The 17,719-nt window shown below is 37.2% G+C and overlaps 2 protein-coding genes across 5 annotated transcripts; both read left to right on the top strand.

The window, feature by feature from the left end:
• The first annotated feature begins 7,422 nt into the window (after nt 1-7,422).
• On the top strand, nt 7,423-8,886 carry LOC121055963 (exocyst complex component EXO70A1-like). The gene has a single exon (XM_040529348.1). The coding sequence runs from the start codon at nt 7,423-7,425 to the stop codon at nt 8,884-8,886; it is 1,464 nt and encodes a 487-aa protein (XP_040385282.1).
• A 3,886-nt stretch (nt 8,887-12,772) lies between these two features.
• On the top strand, nt 12,773-17,365 carry LOC102715639 (caffeoylshikimate esterase-like). 4 transcript variants are annotated; one of them, XM_015843524.2, is made up of 8 exons: nt 12,773-12,925; nt 13,122-13,215; nt 13,335-13,367; nt 13,768-13,914; nt 14,669-14,790; nt 15,384-15,521; nt 16,193-16,291; nt 16,937-17,365. In XM_015843524.2, the coding sequence occupies exons 1-8, from the start codon at nt 12,875-12,877 to the stop codon at nt 17,168-17,170; spliced, it is 918 nt and encodes a 305-aa protein (XP_015699010.1). In that variant the 5' UTR covers nt 12,773-12,874; the 3' UTR covers nt 17,171-17,365. The 4 variants fall into 4 exon arrangements, with proteins under 4 accessions (XP_015699010.1, XP_006665023.2, XP_015699012.1 ...); XM_006664960.3 differs by having other exon boundaries at nt 14,660-14,790; XM_015843525.2 differs by lacking the exon at nt 12,773-12,925 and adding an exon at nt 12,929-13,006 and having other exon boundaries at nt 14,660-14,790.
• Nucleotides 17,366-17,719: the final 354 nt, after the last annotated feature.

The raw sequence follows: 17,719 nt of genomic DNA, 5'->3' as shown, positions 1-17,719 counted from the left end.
TAATCGATGGTAGGAATTTTATAAGTTTTATCAAATCTTGACCTAAACGATAATTATTTCTGACCGAAGAGAGTATATTTGCATGTTTATAAAATTTAAGTGTTTTTCTAGCCCAAGCACTTTGGTAGTATTTGCATATCTTAAATTGTATTCCCTCCAGTTAATTTTATAATACTTGTCGTTTTCAACAAGAACACGTACGGTCTCCAAAGTTCATCTTTGATTAATATTTTCTATTGTAATATATAATAAATAAATATTTTTTTTATTTTTATGAAAGTATTTTAAAAGTTTGTCTTTAACATTATCCAAAATGATAAAAATAATCATACTAGAGGGAGTGATTAGCCTGTCAACTAATGATGAAACATCTTTTTTGTTTCGTGAGGACATACATTTCTTCTCCTTGTTTTAATAATTATTATTTATCTAATTTTTTATAGCCAAAACACTTCCTCTTCATCCTTGAAGTAAAAAATCTAGAACTTTTGTATTATTTTTTTCGCCATACTTGGGATGTAAATATGAAAGGGCATATTTCAAATATTAACAGAAGTTTTGAAGAATAAAGATAGCTTGAGAGTATATAGTTCAATTTGGAAGAGACCAGAGGACCTAAATGCAAGATTTGCATGTTTAAGGATCAAAATGAAAGATTTTAGAGCTTGCAAAGAGTACTTGTGAATGACTTCCTAACTTGTTCGAAATACATTTTGTGACCTTATCAATATATAATGTAACTTTTTAATATGTGGATGTTTTTTTTGGAATCGGTAAAGTTTTCCTATATTTTTTTAAAGGGACAATTTTGTTCTTACCCATATTTTGATATCTAATTTTGATTTTACCCCTCATTTTTAGGGTTTTCATTTTTATCCTGTTTTTTTAAATCAATCAAAAGTCTGCCCCTCTTTTGGACGAAGGGTACTACCTGTTAAGTCAGCTATTAAAATACTATTTTACCCTTTGTTGAAAATTTCATTTTATTCTTGTATTTTTATCATTTGCGGTTTTGCCCTCCGTTCTAAATCACACTAGTATATATACATTAATAGAAGCACTATTAAGAATACAATGATAAAAATAAAATTTCCGACAAAGGGTAAAATAATACTTTAACGACTAACTTAACACCATTGGTATACTCCATCCAAAAGAGGGGCAGTCTGTGGATTGAGTTAAAAAATAGGGAAAAATGAAAACCCTAAAAAAGTAGGGTAAAATTAATATTAGAGATCTAAACAGGGGCAATAACGAAATTGCCCCTTATTTAAAATATTTAATTGACATAGGTATACAAAAGGTAGAAAAATATTACTTTGACATTGATGTTGGCATGGCAATTTTTTAAGAATTAGAATTAATATGGCATAGGCATATGTATTATTATTGTAATTTTTTAATGGATTATTTCAATAAATATATTTGAAAAGCTTTGTAAATTTTGTATTATTTTTATTTTGTGAGGAGATACAAATTCAGTTATTATTTATTTGTCAGGGTGAGAGCTACCCTTAAGAGTAAATATAATGGTAGGTTGTAAGGTGGCTAAATGATTATGTGGAGGAGAGAGAAGAAGGGGACTGTAATCTTATAGACAGTTCGGACACAAAAACCAAGAAACTACGTGAGAGAGACATGTGGGTCCTACATTAATGATAAAAAGCTAACTACTATAAAAATAGGCTAAGAGAAGACTACAAAGACCCTTATAGCCAGCTTGTTGGCTATGTTATTAGCCTTGCTCTAATGAGAATACACCAGAGTAGGACATGAGTGCCAAGCCGGAGCTACATGCTGACACGTGGACGCTCTCTCCGCTCAAGAATGTGCACCGAATTCAGTAGTAGAGATTGTGTGGTTCGTGCTCAAAACCGTAGCATGTTTGCTCCGAGGAAGAAAATCCTAAAAAATATTTAATAAATATAAAGAAGTAGGAAATAAATACTATGATATATTTGATGCATGTATGACATATTAGTTGGCAATAGAAAAAAAATTGGCATGACCTTTTCTAATTGCTATTCAAAAAAATTTCCAATTCACCAATAAATATACAATATAATTTAAATTTAAATTTTATGCACGTACCATAATACAATATAATTAACATAAATTTTATAGTGTCTATTATGCAAATATTATACTATCCCATGATGGAACCATCAATGAGGGTGCGTTCAGCTCCAAAAATTTTTAGGAGAGATGTCACATCGATGCGTAGGATCACACATTTAAAGTATTAGACATAGTCGAATTACAAAACAAATTTCAGATTTCACTTGGAAACCGCGAGACGAATCTTTTGAGTCTAATTAATCCGTTATTAGCACGTGTTGGTTACTGTAGCACTTATGGCTAATCATGTACTACTTAGGGTCAAAAAGATTCGTCTCACGATTTCACCCGTAACTATGTAAATAGTTTTAATGTTCATGTATATTTAATGCTTTATTTATATCTGTAAAGATTCGATGTGATATTTTTGGGAAAACTTTTAGGAAACTAGATAGGGCCTGATACAACCAAGTATTATACATGATATACCCACACACACACACATATATATATATATACACGTTTATACAAAAATATATAATAGAAGATTTTCTTCATCTAATATGGTGCACACATCTTAAGAATATATGACATGCTAAGATTGCACGTGTACATGAACATATGTTCTAAAAATCCACTTTATATACATATACGCACACATAGAGACGTGCTACGGTGAATCATGACTCACATACTGCTCCGTGAGTCATGATCCAAAAATATATCAAATTACATACAAATTTTGATATATATATGGTATAATAAATTGTTTATATCAAAATCTTATACAATGCAATTTTTCTTTCCATTTTTGAAAACTTTTAAGTATTTACTTGAGATTTTTTAGAAGTGACTATACAATATTAATAAAATAATCAATGTTTTTTATCATTTTAAAAAATATAGAACAAATACTTAAACATCTCTGAAAATAACTTTTTTATTAAAAGACAGTGAGGGAAGCCCTACGATTTAATTTTATTAATAAGAGAGAGTATTTATATGAATGGCCCTAAGACCTAATAATTTATTGCATGCTAATAAATTTTGATATAAAGAATTTATTGAGCCAAATAAATCAATATTTGGAGATGTTTTGTTATGTTTATGGATCGTGACTCACAGCCACCCACCGTAGCAAAATTCATATATATATATATATATATATATATACACACACACACACATACATATATATATATGTGTGTGGAGGGTTACAACTTACAAGTATCCATGAGAACATGCCATGCACACCGGTGGTCTCCTAAAATGTTTAAAAATTATAGAAAATAGGAAGTTAGTATTATGGAAAAATTATGATATAGTCTCCTCAAACATTTATTTATTCCGCCCAATTTAGTTGGTTTTTTTTTATAATATGATCGTAGAATTTTTATTTTTAGAAAATTTTAACGATAGTCACACTACAAGATGCCCAGTCAAACCATTATATAATGAATAGTTGTTTCACTGGTTTTTGCACAGATGCTCCGTTCCCTTCTTAAATTTATCAATAATTTTGATTTGTATCAAATTTAGGTGTCAATACTTGTATCACGTTTCGATGTATAGGCTATAGCACAATAGCGTGTCATAATGACAATGAAACAACGTATCGCTAGCCATCTAACAAACCGCAAAACTTTAAATCATCAATAATTTGAAAGAAAAATTAGAAATTGATATGTGTAAATTATACTGCTACATTGCCATAAAATATTTTTGTACTGTTACATTTAAATTCATTATCAATATATCGGTAGAGTAAGTAATGATAAAACATATGTTTATTAATTAAAGACTATCTAAACTACACAAAAGTACAATCATTCGTCCTACCGTATAGTCCTCCCGCTGCATGAGTAGCATAGTTGTCCTCTTTCAAGCAATTTTATAATTTTTAAGTAGTTACCGAGAGATACCAGGAACATGAAGGTACCAAAATTTACGTGGAAAAGTGATACCTCTTAGTAACTTATCAAGGGCGGTAAAATTACTCCCCTCTTTCCCATATAGTATGTAACAATCGTAATATCCAATGGTTTTTTAATTCATCAATATCTCTGCGTATGAATTCAGCGTCCCTAAAGAAGTGTTATATATGTTGTTAGCCAGTATGAAGCCAAGAGTGTGTCACAACCATGTAGTTTTGGCCCACAAATATTTTAGCATGGTGATTTTTTTCTGATCCATGGGCTCGTAGTTCTAGGTACTAGATCATATACTTCGATGACCACACACTATTATCATTAATAACAAATTGCCTGGTAACTAGACTAAGAATAAGCATGGGAATAGGACTAGAGAAGTAGAGTTTAGGAGAGCAACGGGAGGCACAAGAGGCAGTAATAGGAAAAAGATGCATATTTCTCGGTTCCTTTTCATCGATGATTATTCCGTGTGTGTGTTGCCATTTGTGCTAGCATCCTAGCTGAGTGGCCGGGTCTAGGGCCAGCCAACCTAAAGGTCCATCATCCATGATATTCCTCCCTTCATGAAGGCAAAAGTTGCCTTGTCCGCAAGTCAATGTAAATGCCACCCGGTTTTATCGTAGGGTAATTTGATAAGTCTCTACTTTCTACAAGCATGGTATCTCCACCTGTCAATATCAACTTAACATGAACTATATTTGTACCTAAACTGTGAACACAACCATGCATGAATGTAGTAGACTTCCTATCGAACAAATAAAATAGTACATTAATAAGACAAAAATGAATGAGAATGAACAAACCAATGCAGCAATGCTTGCCCTATTGTTTCCTCAAAACTTTTCGATGCAGATGATGTTTGAGCGAATACAGACCTGTTTTGCAAGTCTAAATTAAGGAAATAATCTATGAAAAAAAATCAATCAATGTAGCTAGCTAGCTAGGCGGTGATGAGCAGTGCAGGTAGGTGTAGAGGTCGATGGAGGAGACGCCTATGTAGGCAGCGAGCTGCTCCATTTCGTTAGCATCACACATGTGGAGGTTCACGCTCGCGCCACCGCATGTCTCATCCTCAGCCAGAGAAGCCTGCATTTCCGGCCACCATTTCGGCACGATGCTTTGGATTGCAGCAGAAGCACCATTAATTGGTGGCTCATGTGCAAGTGCATCGTTACCAGATGAGTTGGTGACGAAGCGCCCCTTCACTCTCGCCCTCCCTTGTGCAAGCCTCTTCCGACAAGCATACTGATCAATCAATATCAAATAAGAGTATATTCACATGCATCAGCTTGCAATGCAATATAGCATACTATTGGAGTATTCCATCCATTTTATACAATAAGATCATATTCTTTCGTAGATCAATTAATATTATATATATATATATATATATGTATGTTTAGATTTATTAACACCCATATAAAATCGAGGAAAAAATACAAGATCTTACAATGTGAAATATAGGTACTGGTAATAAGTATAAATACTCACGGTGATTCTGTTGCCAAAGTTTCGGTGCTTGCGCTTGCTTCGGTACTTTTCGATGCGCTCCTGCCGCTCCTCTGCGCTGTACCTCCCCGCTAACTGTAGCAGTTCACGCTCTTGCAATGGCGGGGATAAGATCGAGCGACCATTGATGACATCCAAAGAAGAATAAGAGGAAGAGCGGCTCGTGTGGTGCATGGTGCTCCCCTCTGGTTACATTTGTTGTTTATGTGTTGGCTATGGCACGCTTTTATAATCCTGTAATTCGTGCTGAAATTAAAACTAGAAACTACTTAAAATTTCTTATCCCTATGTCTCTCTCGTGAAGAATCATGTAGCTGGCTAGTTCAATTGTCTGTCACTGAGTTAATAAGCTTTAATCACGTTTGCTTTTTAGCCAAGGAATTCGTTTGTTGCCAGTCCACCATACATATATGCATGCCACATTGTATGAGCGGCCAGCTGGCTGTCCTATTTGGCATGACAGGTGTATGCTGTGAAGTATACAGCTGGTTGTAGATACACACAAGTCACTGCAAGTTATTCTAGCCGTTGCACATTATTTTATTTCATAAATAAACCATGACATTTAATACATAAGTAACAAAACCATATCATACGTGTAACATATAGATATGTATAGGAAGACGGTGTACATGAATAGATTGAAAATATAAAACACTGATTAACGCACCGACAATTTTGAACCGGATTCTGAATCAGAGCAACGTTTGCACGAGAATTAAGCAGCAACACATATTGGTAACATCGTTTCACATGCAACTACATGTGTCATGTGCACGCATGGCAATGCCGCCTCTGGCTTGGTGGTTCAACATGCGTGCGCTATGCAGTCACCTGTTCAGTACACAGGTGGCCCGACTACTGCATCATGCGCGGTGGCTGATCTAGTAGCGGTTGGACACCTCAACCGACGACCATACATGCAAGCACACGTGGACGTGGTACATCAATATATATACTAGAAAATCTTACATCATAAAATAGAGTTAGTTAAAAATAAATCGATCAATTATAACTCTTACCCAAATCAATGCAACGGGCTAACTCTGTTGATAACGATTTGAAAAATTAGTGACCTATTTGCATCGATCTGGAGAAGACATTTTTATTGATCTATTATGCGCACATAAAAACAGTAGATGAACAACACACACAAACACAAACACAAACATAGGGAGAGACATAATTTTTAGGGAAAATTTCAAGTATGCCATTATAATTCTACAAAATTGGAGATATGTCATCCTGACCCACATGTCATTGACTCATGCGGGTTCCACATGTCATGTGATACCAATGACATATCTCCAACTTTGTAAAATTATAATGGCACGTTTGCAAATTTTCCTAATTTTTATTTCTTTTCTTATGGATATATCAATCTCTCTCAATCTCACCCTTGCTAGGGAAGAGAGTTATATTAGAACAAGTATAAGTATATTCGGTAGAGCTCATTTTATCTGTAACACGAGATAAATCGTATGAACAATGCAGGGTTACCTTCTCTGGTTTGTCACGAAATTTAATTAGGGCGACCAAAACTGTGTTCGTTCCTTGTGTTTGCCAAACAACTTTGTTCGTTTATTATACTTGTCTTAAAGGACAAGTTATTAAAAAAAATGTAGCGTAATTAATTAAGGGAGAAAAAACAAATTGTTAATCAGAAGCAGAAGCTCCCTAGCTAATTGTTGGATTTTTGTTACCACTGCCGGCCACGCACTATAGTCGATCGTATATACAATTCTTATGCTTGACTCGATCAAACAACAATTACGGGTACGTAGTTGCAAGAAACTAATTAAAATTGGATTGGCGACGGACGGATGCTGCTGCCTACTCCTTCTCATTGTTGTCTATAATACTACAGGATAGACGATACGTACAGAGCGAGTGATGCGCAAGCCCAACGATCGAGGACGATACGATGAGTATGCCGTTGCGCCATCGCCGCACGCTCTCCGCCACCGTCGTCGACGAAACCGTCGCTGCTGCGGCCACGCTCGTCGGCAAGTGGCATCCAGATGACGACGGCGCCTCGCTCTTCCTCCACGCCTCCGCCTCGGAGGCTGACCACTTCCTGCACGCCGCCCTCGACCTCCACCGCGCTATGCTCTTCTTCGCCTCCGACCCAACCAACGCCCACAACGGCAACGGCCTCGCCCAGGCCCATCACCTCCTCGACACGGCCATGCGGAGGCTTCAGCTCGAGCTCCGCCTCCTCCTCTCACCACCAGCCCGCGGGGAACACCATGCCCGCACTCTCCACGCGCTCGCCCTGGCCATGATGACTGCCGGCTATGGCAAGGAGTGCATCTCCACCTTCAAGGAGCGTCGCCGCGCAGCGATGGCCGCCACCCTGCGCCGCCTACATATCGTCGTGCAGCTCCACAAGCTCACCTGGGACCAGGTCGACGACAACATACAGTCCTGGCTCGCCGCGGCACGCGTTGCCTTCTCGTCCGTCTTCCCTGCGGAGAAGGAGCTTTGCGACACCGTCTTCGCTGGTGACGCGTCTGTCGGCGACGCGGTGTTCGAAGACGTTGCCAGCCACCAGGCCACAAACCTCGTCGCCGTCGCTGAGGCCGCCGTGGCGCGAGCGCGCCGCGCGCCGGAGCGGTTGTTCCGTGTGCTCGACGTGCACGACGCACTCACCGAGGTCCTGCCGGCAATCATGTCCGTGTTCGGGGACAGGTCAGAGGTCGCGAAGCGCGCCCGCTCTGTTCTGTTTAAAGCCGGTGAGGCGGCACAGGGAGCACTGGGCAGCTTGGAGGCGGCCATCGAGAAGGAGCCGTCCAAAGCCACGGCGGCAGGCGGCGCAGTGCACCCGCTGACGCGCTACGTGATGAACTACCTGGTGTTCCTGGCCGACTACGAGGGCGCCCTTGATCGCATAAACCAACAGCCGTCCATCGGTTGGCTGCTGCGGGTGCTGATGCGGAAAATCGAGGCCAAGGGCGGGAGCTGCCGAGAGGTGGCGCTCAGGCACCTCTTCCTCGCCAACAACACGCACTACGTCGGAAGGAAAGTGCGCGGCTGCAACAAGCTGCAGCAGGTTCTCGGGGATGGGGATGATGAGGAGTTGGCGAGGGCGACGCGGCGTCACGTGGAGGCGTACGTTCGCGCGGTGTGGGAGAAGGTGCTCAAGGCAATCGCCGCAGCGGACGGCGTGGAGGCGGCTTTGATGGAGACCGTGGCGATGCAGGACAACTGGGTCACTGCAGACCAGTCGATGGGCGACGCGCTGAGGGCCGCGGCTACTGCTGCAGTGGTGCCCAAGTACAGGATGTTCTACCGGCGCCACGGTGCGGCGCTGCGGCTGACGCCGGGGGACGTGAACGCCATGATCGGCGCTCTGTTTAATGCCGCCTCTCATCCTGATCGACCATGATTTTCAACACTAGCTAGTTATACGTATAATCGGGTATTTTTTATTGGATCGGAGCAAGTCTCTTTAAAAAGAGGAGAGAGTTGGATTGAGAGAACGGAAAGTAGAGAGCCAGTGAGCTTCACTGTATCCATTGAGCACTTGAGTTCATATTAAAAGATCTTTGATTGTGTTTGCTACTCTTGGAGACGAAGGTCTCTCCTAAACTGATAGCGATAAAAACCAGCTTCCGTACTAAGGAGCAGTACATGATAAATATGAAATCGGATCTAGCTAGTGGTTTCCTATTGGACGTATAGCTAGCTAGTGTTGAAAATCAGAGATTTGCTTCGGTCCAACAAAAGGTATCTCGAGGTACCAAATCGTTTCCCACCATTAGATCTGGCTGAATAGGATGTGCACTGTTAGATCCAATAATTAGAAACGATTTGGTACCACGAGGTACCGGTACCTCTAGGTGTTTTTTGTTGCTTTTTGTTACTTTTTGTTGGATTGAAACAAACCTCCTTCCAAAATCACTATCACGAAGAGATATCACCAAGGTAGAGAATGAGGATGAGCTATTTGGCTTTAGATAGGTGTTTCTCTTCAAAATCATAGCCCCACGGGATGGAGTGATGGAGGAATTTAAATATCCGAGCCCTCTAAACTAGCCATTATACACATAATAGAATTTCATTATTTCAAACTAAACTTCCAATGTATTCCAATATCTCAATATAGGATTTTGCACATATGAAAATTACATTAAAACCTAATGAATATTATGTTATTTTTCTTAATAGATGCAACAAAGTCGAATCAACTTCAAACGGAACTTTCATCAGGAATTAATTGAATTTCCACCCTTAATGGAACTTCGGATGTTAGAGAGGTAAATTGGGCAAGGCTCTTTGCTTGGAGCTCATTTTTTATTATATTAGACATTATGAAAAGCTCACTCAGATGGCTATCCAACCAAACCTAAGCTAAGCTCTAAAAGCACTCAAAAAGGATACATCAAAACTTGGTTTTCACTCATGTTAGCACTTGGGTAGATCAATTTGAGCACCGAAACATACACAAACACATCAACGTTGTATACAACTTAAAAGGTTGTAATTTTATACTTAAAAGTAAATAGAAGAGATTTATACCAATACGAATGCCTTGCTATCCTCCTCGTTGATCATGAGATATCGTGATGCCAAAATCATTTCACCTTTTTATTCTTCGAATGGTTGATGTGGGTGACTTGTAATTTCTAATGGTCTTGCACGATCCATCACAACAAAGTATTCAGTCGCTTTTCACCACTGGATTTGGTCCCTTGGCACCAATCCTCTAGCTTACCCTTCACCACCACATGGCCCATCGAGACTGAGTATCGCTTGCCCTTCACCATCTTACCATGGGTAGCCACTTTATACCCAAAATCTTTAGTTTGTCATCATTGGTATTTTTGGGTGACATGATCTTACTTTAGAATCAATACATTTTTAAAATCTAGGACCTATTTCTCTCATTCAACTCAATGAAAATATTAGTTCCAATGATCCGGTTATCGGCCTCCATTTGTTGACTAGCCAATCACATATATAAAAAGATAATGAATACATTTACGAAAATAATCAACACCATAGGTGTCATATACTCCAAAGTAAGCTCAATTTAATAATTAGGGAAAATTCCTTATGCACACCTCCAAATTTAGCCAATCCATTGTATGCACCTCAAAAATTCCCAATCCCTTATGGGCCCTCAAATTTTCATTTCGAGCCCTTCCACCCCCTCTCGTCAAGTCTCCTTTAGTTTTGGTGTTAGTTTGCTTTGAAATGTCCATTGTGCCCATTGAGAATGCAGAGATGGTGCACAAACCTGGGATGCCAGCGTCGCCACCCAAGATCCGGAGCCATCGCCGAGCCCAAGATGGGGAGCCATTGCCGTCGCACTGGTTGGGGACCGTCTCCGAGCCGGAGGCCGCCGCCGCACGAGCTGGGGAGCCATCGCTGGGCTATGGAGAGGCCGCTGCAGCCCAGAGCTGTCGCTGCCCACTTCGGTGAAGATGAGAGGAGAGAGAGTTGCGGCGGCGCTATAGGCAGGAGACAGATTGGTGTGCTTAGTAGGGTTTCGATAAGGCAATATGTTTTTTTTTTAAAATCCAACAAGCTATTTGACGGAGACTTGACGAGAGGGGTATGGAAGGGTTCGAAATAAAAATTTGAGGGCACACTTGAGATTGGGTATTTTTGAGGTGCATACAAGGAATTGGCTGAGTTTGGAGGTGTACATTAGGAATTTTCTCCGAGTAAAATGTGAGTGATTGAATTGGATCAAATACATGAATGTTTAGGATTTACCCCATCGAAATATATGCATAAAAGATATTTACTTGAAGCATCAATATGCATATTTATAGAAGAATCAATGGGAGTTTATCCTAAAAAAGAATAAAATGCATTGTTAAGAATTATAGACGTAGTAATAAGTCCATACATTCGTCATCTCCATGTTATCAATGCAAAGAGACTAAACAAGATTAGACACAAAATCGTTTTTCTATAAACCGTTTCACTATAAATCACCAAAATAACAATTACACCAATTGTTGACTAAAGATATTTAGATCTTTTCCTTTTTGGTGATGAACGACAACCTAGTATAAGCATATAGATTTCACATAGATATGGAATGATAAATGGATCAATAAAACAATATAACAAATATAGTTTAAGTTCCCCCTAAAATGTGCATACATATGTTCTTGAGGCAGAGATATGCACATAAATGATATAGGGTAATGAAAGAGTTCATGCTATGCTTTAGACCCGACAGGAAGGTTTAGAATATGAGGAGTATATTACATACCTCTTACCATTTCAATATTCATATCCGAATGAGAGTATACAAAGAATACTTATAAAATTGTCATATAATTGGATTTCTCAATAATCACCAAAGCCAAACTAATTGCACTTGAACTTTCATATATTTAGCAAGAATCTACATAATATTTGTATCCTAGCGGCTTGCAAATTATATGTAGTCTTGTCTTACTAAAAAAATAATGTTTTGTTAGTCTTACATGTGAATTACAACGGATTTGCCACACTCCTCTCACATAGTGTTGTGAGAGGGATTAAACCCACCCGATAAAGAGTGGCAAAAAAGTTAAAAGTCCATGTCTTCCTCTAACCAGAAAACAAAATCTCCAAAATCAAACGCTAGTTGCGCAACTTCCAAAATCAAGATTTTTTAGTATGAAAGTTTATTCTTTTTCTATTATAACTCTTAGCCTTTTTATCCTTTATATATCCCTTGTAAGCTACGTATGAAGGGTGCAACGACCTATTCTTATTCTCATATATTGTAATCATCTATTCGTATATTTTATTGCTGGTCGATGTCCCTATTTTTTTATCTACATCTTGGAGGAGTTTTCCATGTAAAAAATATGTTCCTCGTTTTGCTAGATTTTTCAAAACAAGTGGTAGCAAACAATTGGAAATCCAATCTACCGTTATGCCACCAGGGGGTTTCATCTCTATCCACTGTAATATATTAGCTACGATCGTAGTAACTACTCGGTGTGATCGAGATCTCTAGGCATCAACTGTTATATGTTCTATTAACGATTTTTTGCACGCATGAGTTTAGGCATCCATGCGGCTAACCCTCAAATACTTGGCTTCTCACTTAATGTAAATTCCTCTTGTTAATAAATGTATGGCATTGTCGTGGGTACGGCAAAAAATGTTGTGTCTCAAATTTAGGATAAGCTAATTGTGACAAACTTTGTAAACTAAACTTAGGTATATTGCATCCTTAACCAGATTCCATTTATAGTTCCATGCATGCATGCAAATAACACCACACACAAAAGACACATTTTTAAAACTATCCTCACACTTTGAATAACTGATCGATGCCCTTAGGCCATTCCTTACAGAATTAGCTCTTTGACCATTGTCTAACACGGATTGCTTAAATGTAAGTTTCTAGACATGGCCACATGGCATCCTTCAAATTGGAAATGGCAGAGGATACTATCAAATATGAAGAGGTTCGTTGATTTCCTTGTATCAAACCTTATTTCGAGGATATGATTTAACTGTATATGAATAATAGTGATCGTCCTTTTAGTGTAAGAAATTGAAGCACAACCATCAAATGTTTCATTGTTTTTCATGCTTTTCAAGGTTTTATTTCTAATATGTGATTGGAAGATTTTGTGTAAATTTTACACTGGTTGCATGCAGGAATATGTTTCAAATATGCGTGGAATGAAACTCTTTGCATGCCAATGGAGCCCTTTAAATAATGAATCAAAAGCTCTAGTCTTCCTATGCCATGGTAATGCAAGCTACTAATAATATGCTACTCTGAAATTTTAAGTGCAGTGGTAGCTAAACACATGGGATAATTTGTTGTTATACCCTCTTACTATCATTCTATTTGCTCGAATGTTTTAGGATATGCAATGGAGTGCAGTATTTCAATGAGAGGTAAGTAATATAACTGTTGTTGTTCCTTCAATGTAATTATATAAATTAAAATAGCTTGAATAAAGTGCTGAGAGATATTTTATGGCCCTTTAGGAGCTACCATCAAGTATTATAATCTATAGTGTAAATTTATGGTATAACTTAGTATCTTGATCTTGATCTGAAAAACTTAGCACTAATTTTTTTGTATCTTACAGTTCCTATATAAGGATTATAAAAAGCACATTTGTTGGTTCCAAATGAACATTACACAAGTGTAAATATATGTGACATGTTAAACAATAATATGATATCTTTCTCTTTTTTGCTTGTGTATTTTTATTTTAATTATATATTAATATTAAGGCATAACAAAAAAACATTGAACTAGGAGTAAGTTGATGGATTATTGATCACTCAGGCACAGGCAGGCGCTTGGCAGAGGCTGGATTTGTGGTGCATGGGTTGGATTATGAGGGCCATGGAAAGTCCGATGGTCTTCAAGGCTATATTAACAGCTTCAGCGATGTTGTGTCTGATTGCTCTAATTATTTTACAACTATTTGCGGTATGTTGAACATAAGTTAATTGGCCTCACTCATACTCCCTCCCATTTTATTTGTAGGACATTGGTTGGTTCAAAATTGAACCAACGTCATACATTCATGCATGGAGGGAGTATTATTTTGGATATTCATCCCATGTTTGTTGCAAAGTTAGCCTCCTATAAAAATAAATGCCATTTAGTGCAAGTGATAGTGTTATATTGAAATAGTATGTATTTTTTATGTCTTATATGCTTAATTTAAAACTATGTATTATGAGCAAAGGAGCTATGTTGCAAATTCTAGTTCTAAAATCATGAAACCGCACATTATTGATATCCATGTTTGTTAAAATACTATCACAAAATTCAGATATGATATATGTCATTAAGTACATAGGGAACCATATAACTAATTTCAATATTAAATAACCTTGTCTAACTACGCCTCTCCATCTCCATAGTTTATGGAGCTAGTAAGCCATACATTGGACAAGATTTTAGTTAAGAAAAATATAATTATATCGGTAATTTACTTAGATTAGATGTGAGTTTCAAATAAAATTATATTATCTCCACAAACGAAGATTCTCTTTTGAAAGTATGTTATTTCTCTTTTGAGAAAATGATACATGTAGAACTACAGAGCACTAGAAATCCACACACTTTCCTAACAAGTATTACATGTATATATAAGAAGATTGATACGAGTGGGGATTGATTATAAAATTTAGATTGAAAAATATATCATATTTCTCTTTTGTACTAGAGAAAGCAGAGCACAGGAGAAAACAGAGATTCTTGCTTGGCGAGTCAATGGGGGGAGCAGTTGTTCTGATGCTTCACAGGAAGGAACCCACATATTGGGATGGTGCCATTTTGGTTGCCCCCATGTGCAAGGTTGCTTACTTAAGTGTTCTCTAATAAATGTGCATTATCCTCTCAAAAAATTGTTTCAATATTTGAAGACATATGTACTTCCAACACCAATTTGGCAGTATATCAATATTTATGTGCTTTGTAGCCTCATGGTACTTGCTTTCTGCTAGTTGAGTGTAAATAGGCCTAGAAAATATCAAATAATTTTATGGGATAGGTACAAATTAATCAATTTGCCAGACCACATTTTTTTTAAATCACATGGGGACATGCATGCAGACAAATTAAAAAGAGACATTATGCTAATTAGAATAATAAAATAAAGAAGGAGAAAAGTACTGTTGACTGGTGCTTTTCTTTTTTTACACATGCCATGCGGCAAGTTTACAGTTTCTCCTTTTCCACCAAGTTTTGATAAAATACCCCCCCTCCCCCAATTTTATTTGTTTGACGTTGGTTACTTTAAAATTGAGTTAACCAACGTCATACATTTACATATAGAGGGAGTAAGTAGGAAAGCACTATAGGGTTGCAAGGATGCACATGAGACATCTTGTGGTAATATATGTTCATAAATTTCATTGAGTTGACCATGACGACAACCTGTGATTCAGATTGTTGAAGATATGAAGCCTCGTCCAATTGTGATAACAATATTAAGCAAGCTAAGCAATGTGATTCCTACTTGGCAAATTATTCCCAGCGGAGATGTGATTGATAGGGCAATTAAAAACGAGGAATGGCGTGCAGAGGTATGGGAAAGAAAAAAGATATGAACCGCATTGAATTAACATGAAAGTGTAGAAGGGGCGAGGGATCATTTAGTTGATCTATCGAACTATTATTAAATTTGTTGAGACCATTAGAGAATAGAGATTAAATTCTAGCATATGCATGATTGATGTTTTGGAGTACAAGATGTGAATAAAAATGAAATCTTGTGGATGTAACAAACCCTTTGCTCAATCCCAATCCCAACGAAACTCAAAATAGGCCACCAAACATCATGCAACCCTATTCCTAATTTCTCATGCAAATTAAGTAGGAAAACATATCTCGTATTACCAATTCCATGTATGCATGTAGCTCCAACTACATGAAAGACTGGGTATTAAGCTATACCTGGCATGCATGAATTTACCCGCTCCAAATTCCCTGATTTCTCTTTTGGAGCATGTGTTGTCCAAAGGCTTGATCATTCAAGAATTTGAATTTGAATTAAGCCACTCACTTTAGCATATGCCTTTGGGCAGCTTGGACTTAAACTAGCCTATGCATCTTTCTCTCCTAGCTGCCACCATGGCCATACTCCTAGAAGATTGCTTGACTTCATGCCCTTAAAAACCTCCAGCGATCTATGCTTACATCACTTCGTTTTAGTCTCATCAAACTGTCAATAATTTAAATTTATATTTATAATTAGGTAAGAAACAATCCTTATTGCTACAAGGGAAGGCCAAGGCTAAAGACAGGCTATGAACTTTTTATGGCAAGTTTGGATATCGAAAGCAACCTTGACAAGGTAAAGGCAATATTCGACGTTAAATTAATAATATCATAATGAGTTGAACTTTGTGGATGACATATTATAGTTTAGTCACTGATGTATTGTTTATTACAAAAATAGCTTTGGTCGTGGTACATCCATACTTTTCTATTTTGCTTATTTGAGATATATAATTGTAAAAAAAAATAGCATTTCTCAAGACAACTGGTAATTATAAATAGGTAAAATATTTTCATCACTTGTTTAGATATCCACTGCTTTCTTGCATGTGACCTAAATAATTATTGAAAAAATTGAAAAATATATATTAATATAAGATACATTAGTCCACAAACATACAAATTCATATTCGACTTCTACAAGTTATAACAAAAATAATAAATTTAACTGTGAATGAGTTTATACTAGTTTTGGTTTAATTTGTTATTTCTACGACTCATAGAAGTCGAATTTGAACTTACATGTTTATGCAATGATATTTATATGTTATATTTATCCATATTATCATTTTTTATGACTATTTGCATAACATGCAAGAAATAAGTGGATATCCACCTAAGCGATGAAAATCCATCTCCTAATTAATAGACCTTTGAAGATGATTTTTTATTATATACTTGTGAGTGAAAGTCATATCTATATTATACAAAATAATTGCAGGTTACGCTGCCATTCATCATAGTCCATGGTGGTGACGATGCTGTGACGGATCCGTCAGTGAGCGAGGCACTTTACACGTTAGCGGAGAGCAAAGACAAGATGATGAAGCTGTACCCGGGGATGTGTCATGCTCTCACGTCCGGTGAACCCACGGAGAATATTGACGTTGTATTTGCAGATATCATTAGGTGGCTAGATGAAAGGGCATCATCACTGCAAGCTGCAATTCTATAAGGCAATTCTCAATACAAGTTTTATAAAGATTTTAATCTTATCAATATCGTACCACATACATAAAGATAATAGTATAACATGGAATTTATATGATGAGGGAGTGAAGTTGGGTTTTGTAGGGATAAAACTTAGGGTACATATTTAACTAGACTATGAAACTAGATTGAAACATCCACCGAGAGAAATTTGTTTCATCTCTCCACATATTTAAATCAACTTTCACTGTTTCATATTATAAAACATTTTGACTATATCTAGATTTATTAGTATACATATATATAAATTTAGTTAATATTATAGAGTCTTATATTATGAAACATAGGTAGTAATATGTTAGCCACACTGAGAGCTTATTTAATTCGTGCACATTTTTGATGACATGACACTACAGAAAACCGCGTAACAAAACCTTGTACTGAGAAAAGCTTAACAATTAATTACATCCTAACTGAACTGAAGACATCATATATCTCAAAACAAGCAATTAGCGGCACTTAATTTTGTGCTTATGTATAATAGCTAATTAATTGAAAACATACTAATAATTAA

This window comes from Oryza brachyantha, chromosome 12, assembly GCF_000231095.2.
Source record: "Oryza brachyantha chromosome 12, ObraRS2, whole genome shotgun sequence".
In the NCBI taxonomy this organism is placed as follows: domain Eukaryota; kingdom Viridiplantae; phylum Streptophyta; class Magnoliopsida; order Poales; family Poaceae; genus Oryza; species Oryza brachyantha.
The sequence above is the reverse complement of the archived record's forward strand: the minus strand, read 5'-3'. Positions and strand labels throughout refer to the sequence as shown.

Coding starts and splice junctions, on each gene's coding strand:
- LOC121055963 (XM_040529348.1), top strand. CDS start 7,423: ATGAGTATGCCGTTGCGCCATCGCCGCACGCTCTCCGCCACCGTCGTC.
- LOC102715639 (XM_006664960.3), top strand. CDS start 12,875: ATGGCATCCTTCAAATTGGAAATGGCAGAGGATACTATCAAATATGAA. Junction 12,926..13,121: donor ATACTATCAAATATGAAGAG/GTTCGTTGATTT, acceptor GGTTGCATGCAG/GAATATGTTTCAAATATGCG. Junction 13,915..14,659: donor TTATTTTACAACTATTTGCG/GTATGTTGAACA, acceptor CTTTTGTACTAG/AGAAAGCAGAGCACAGGAGA.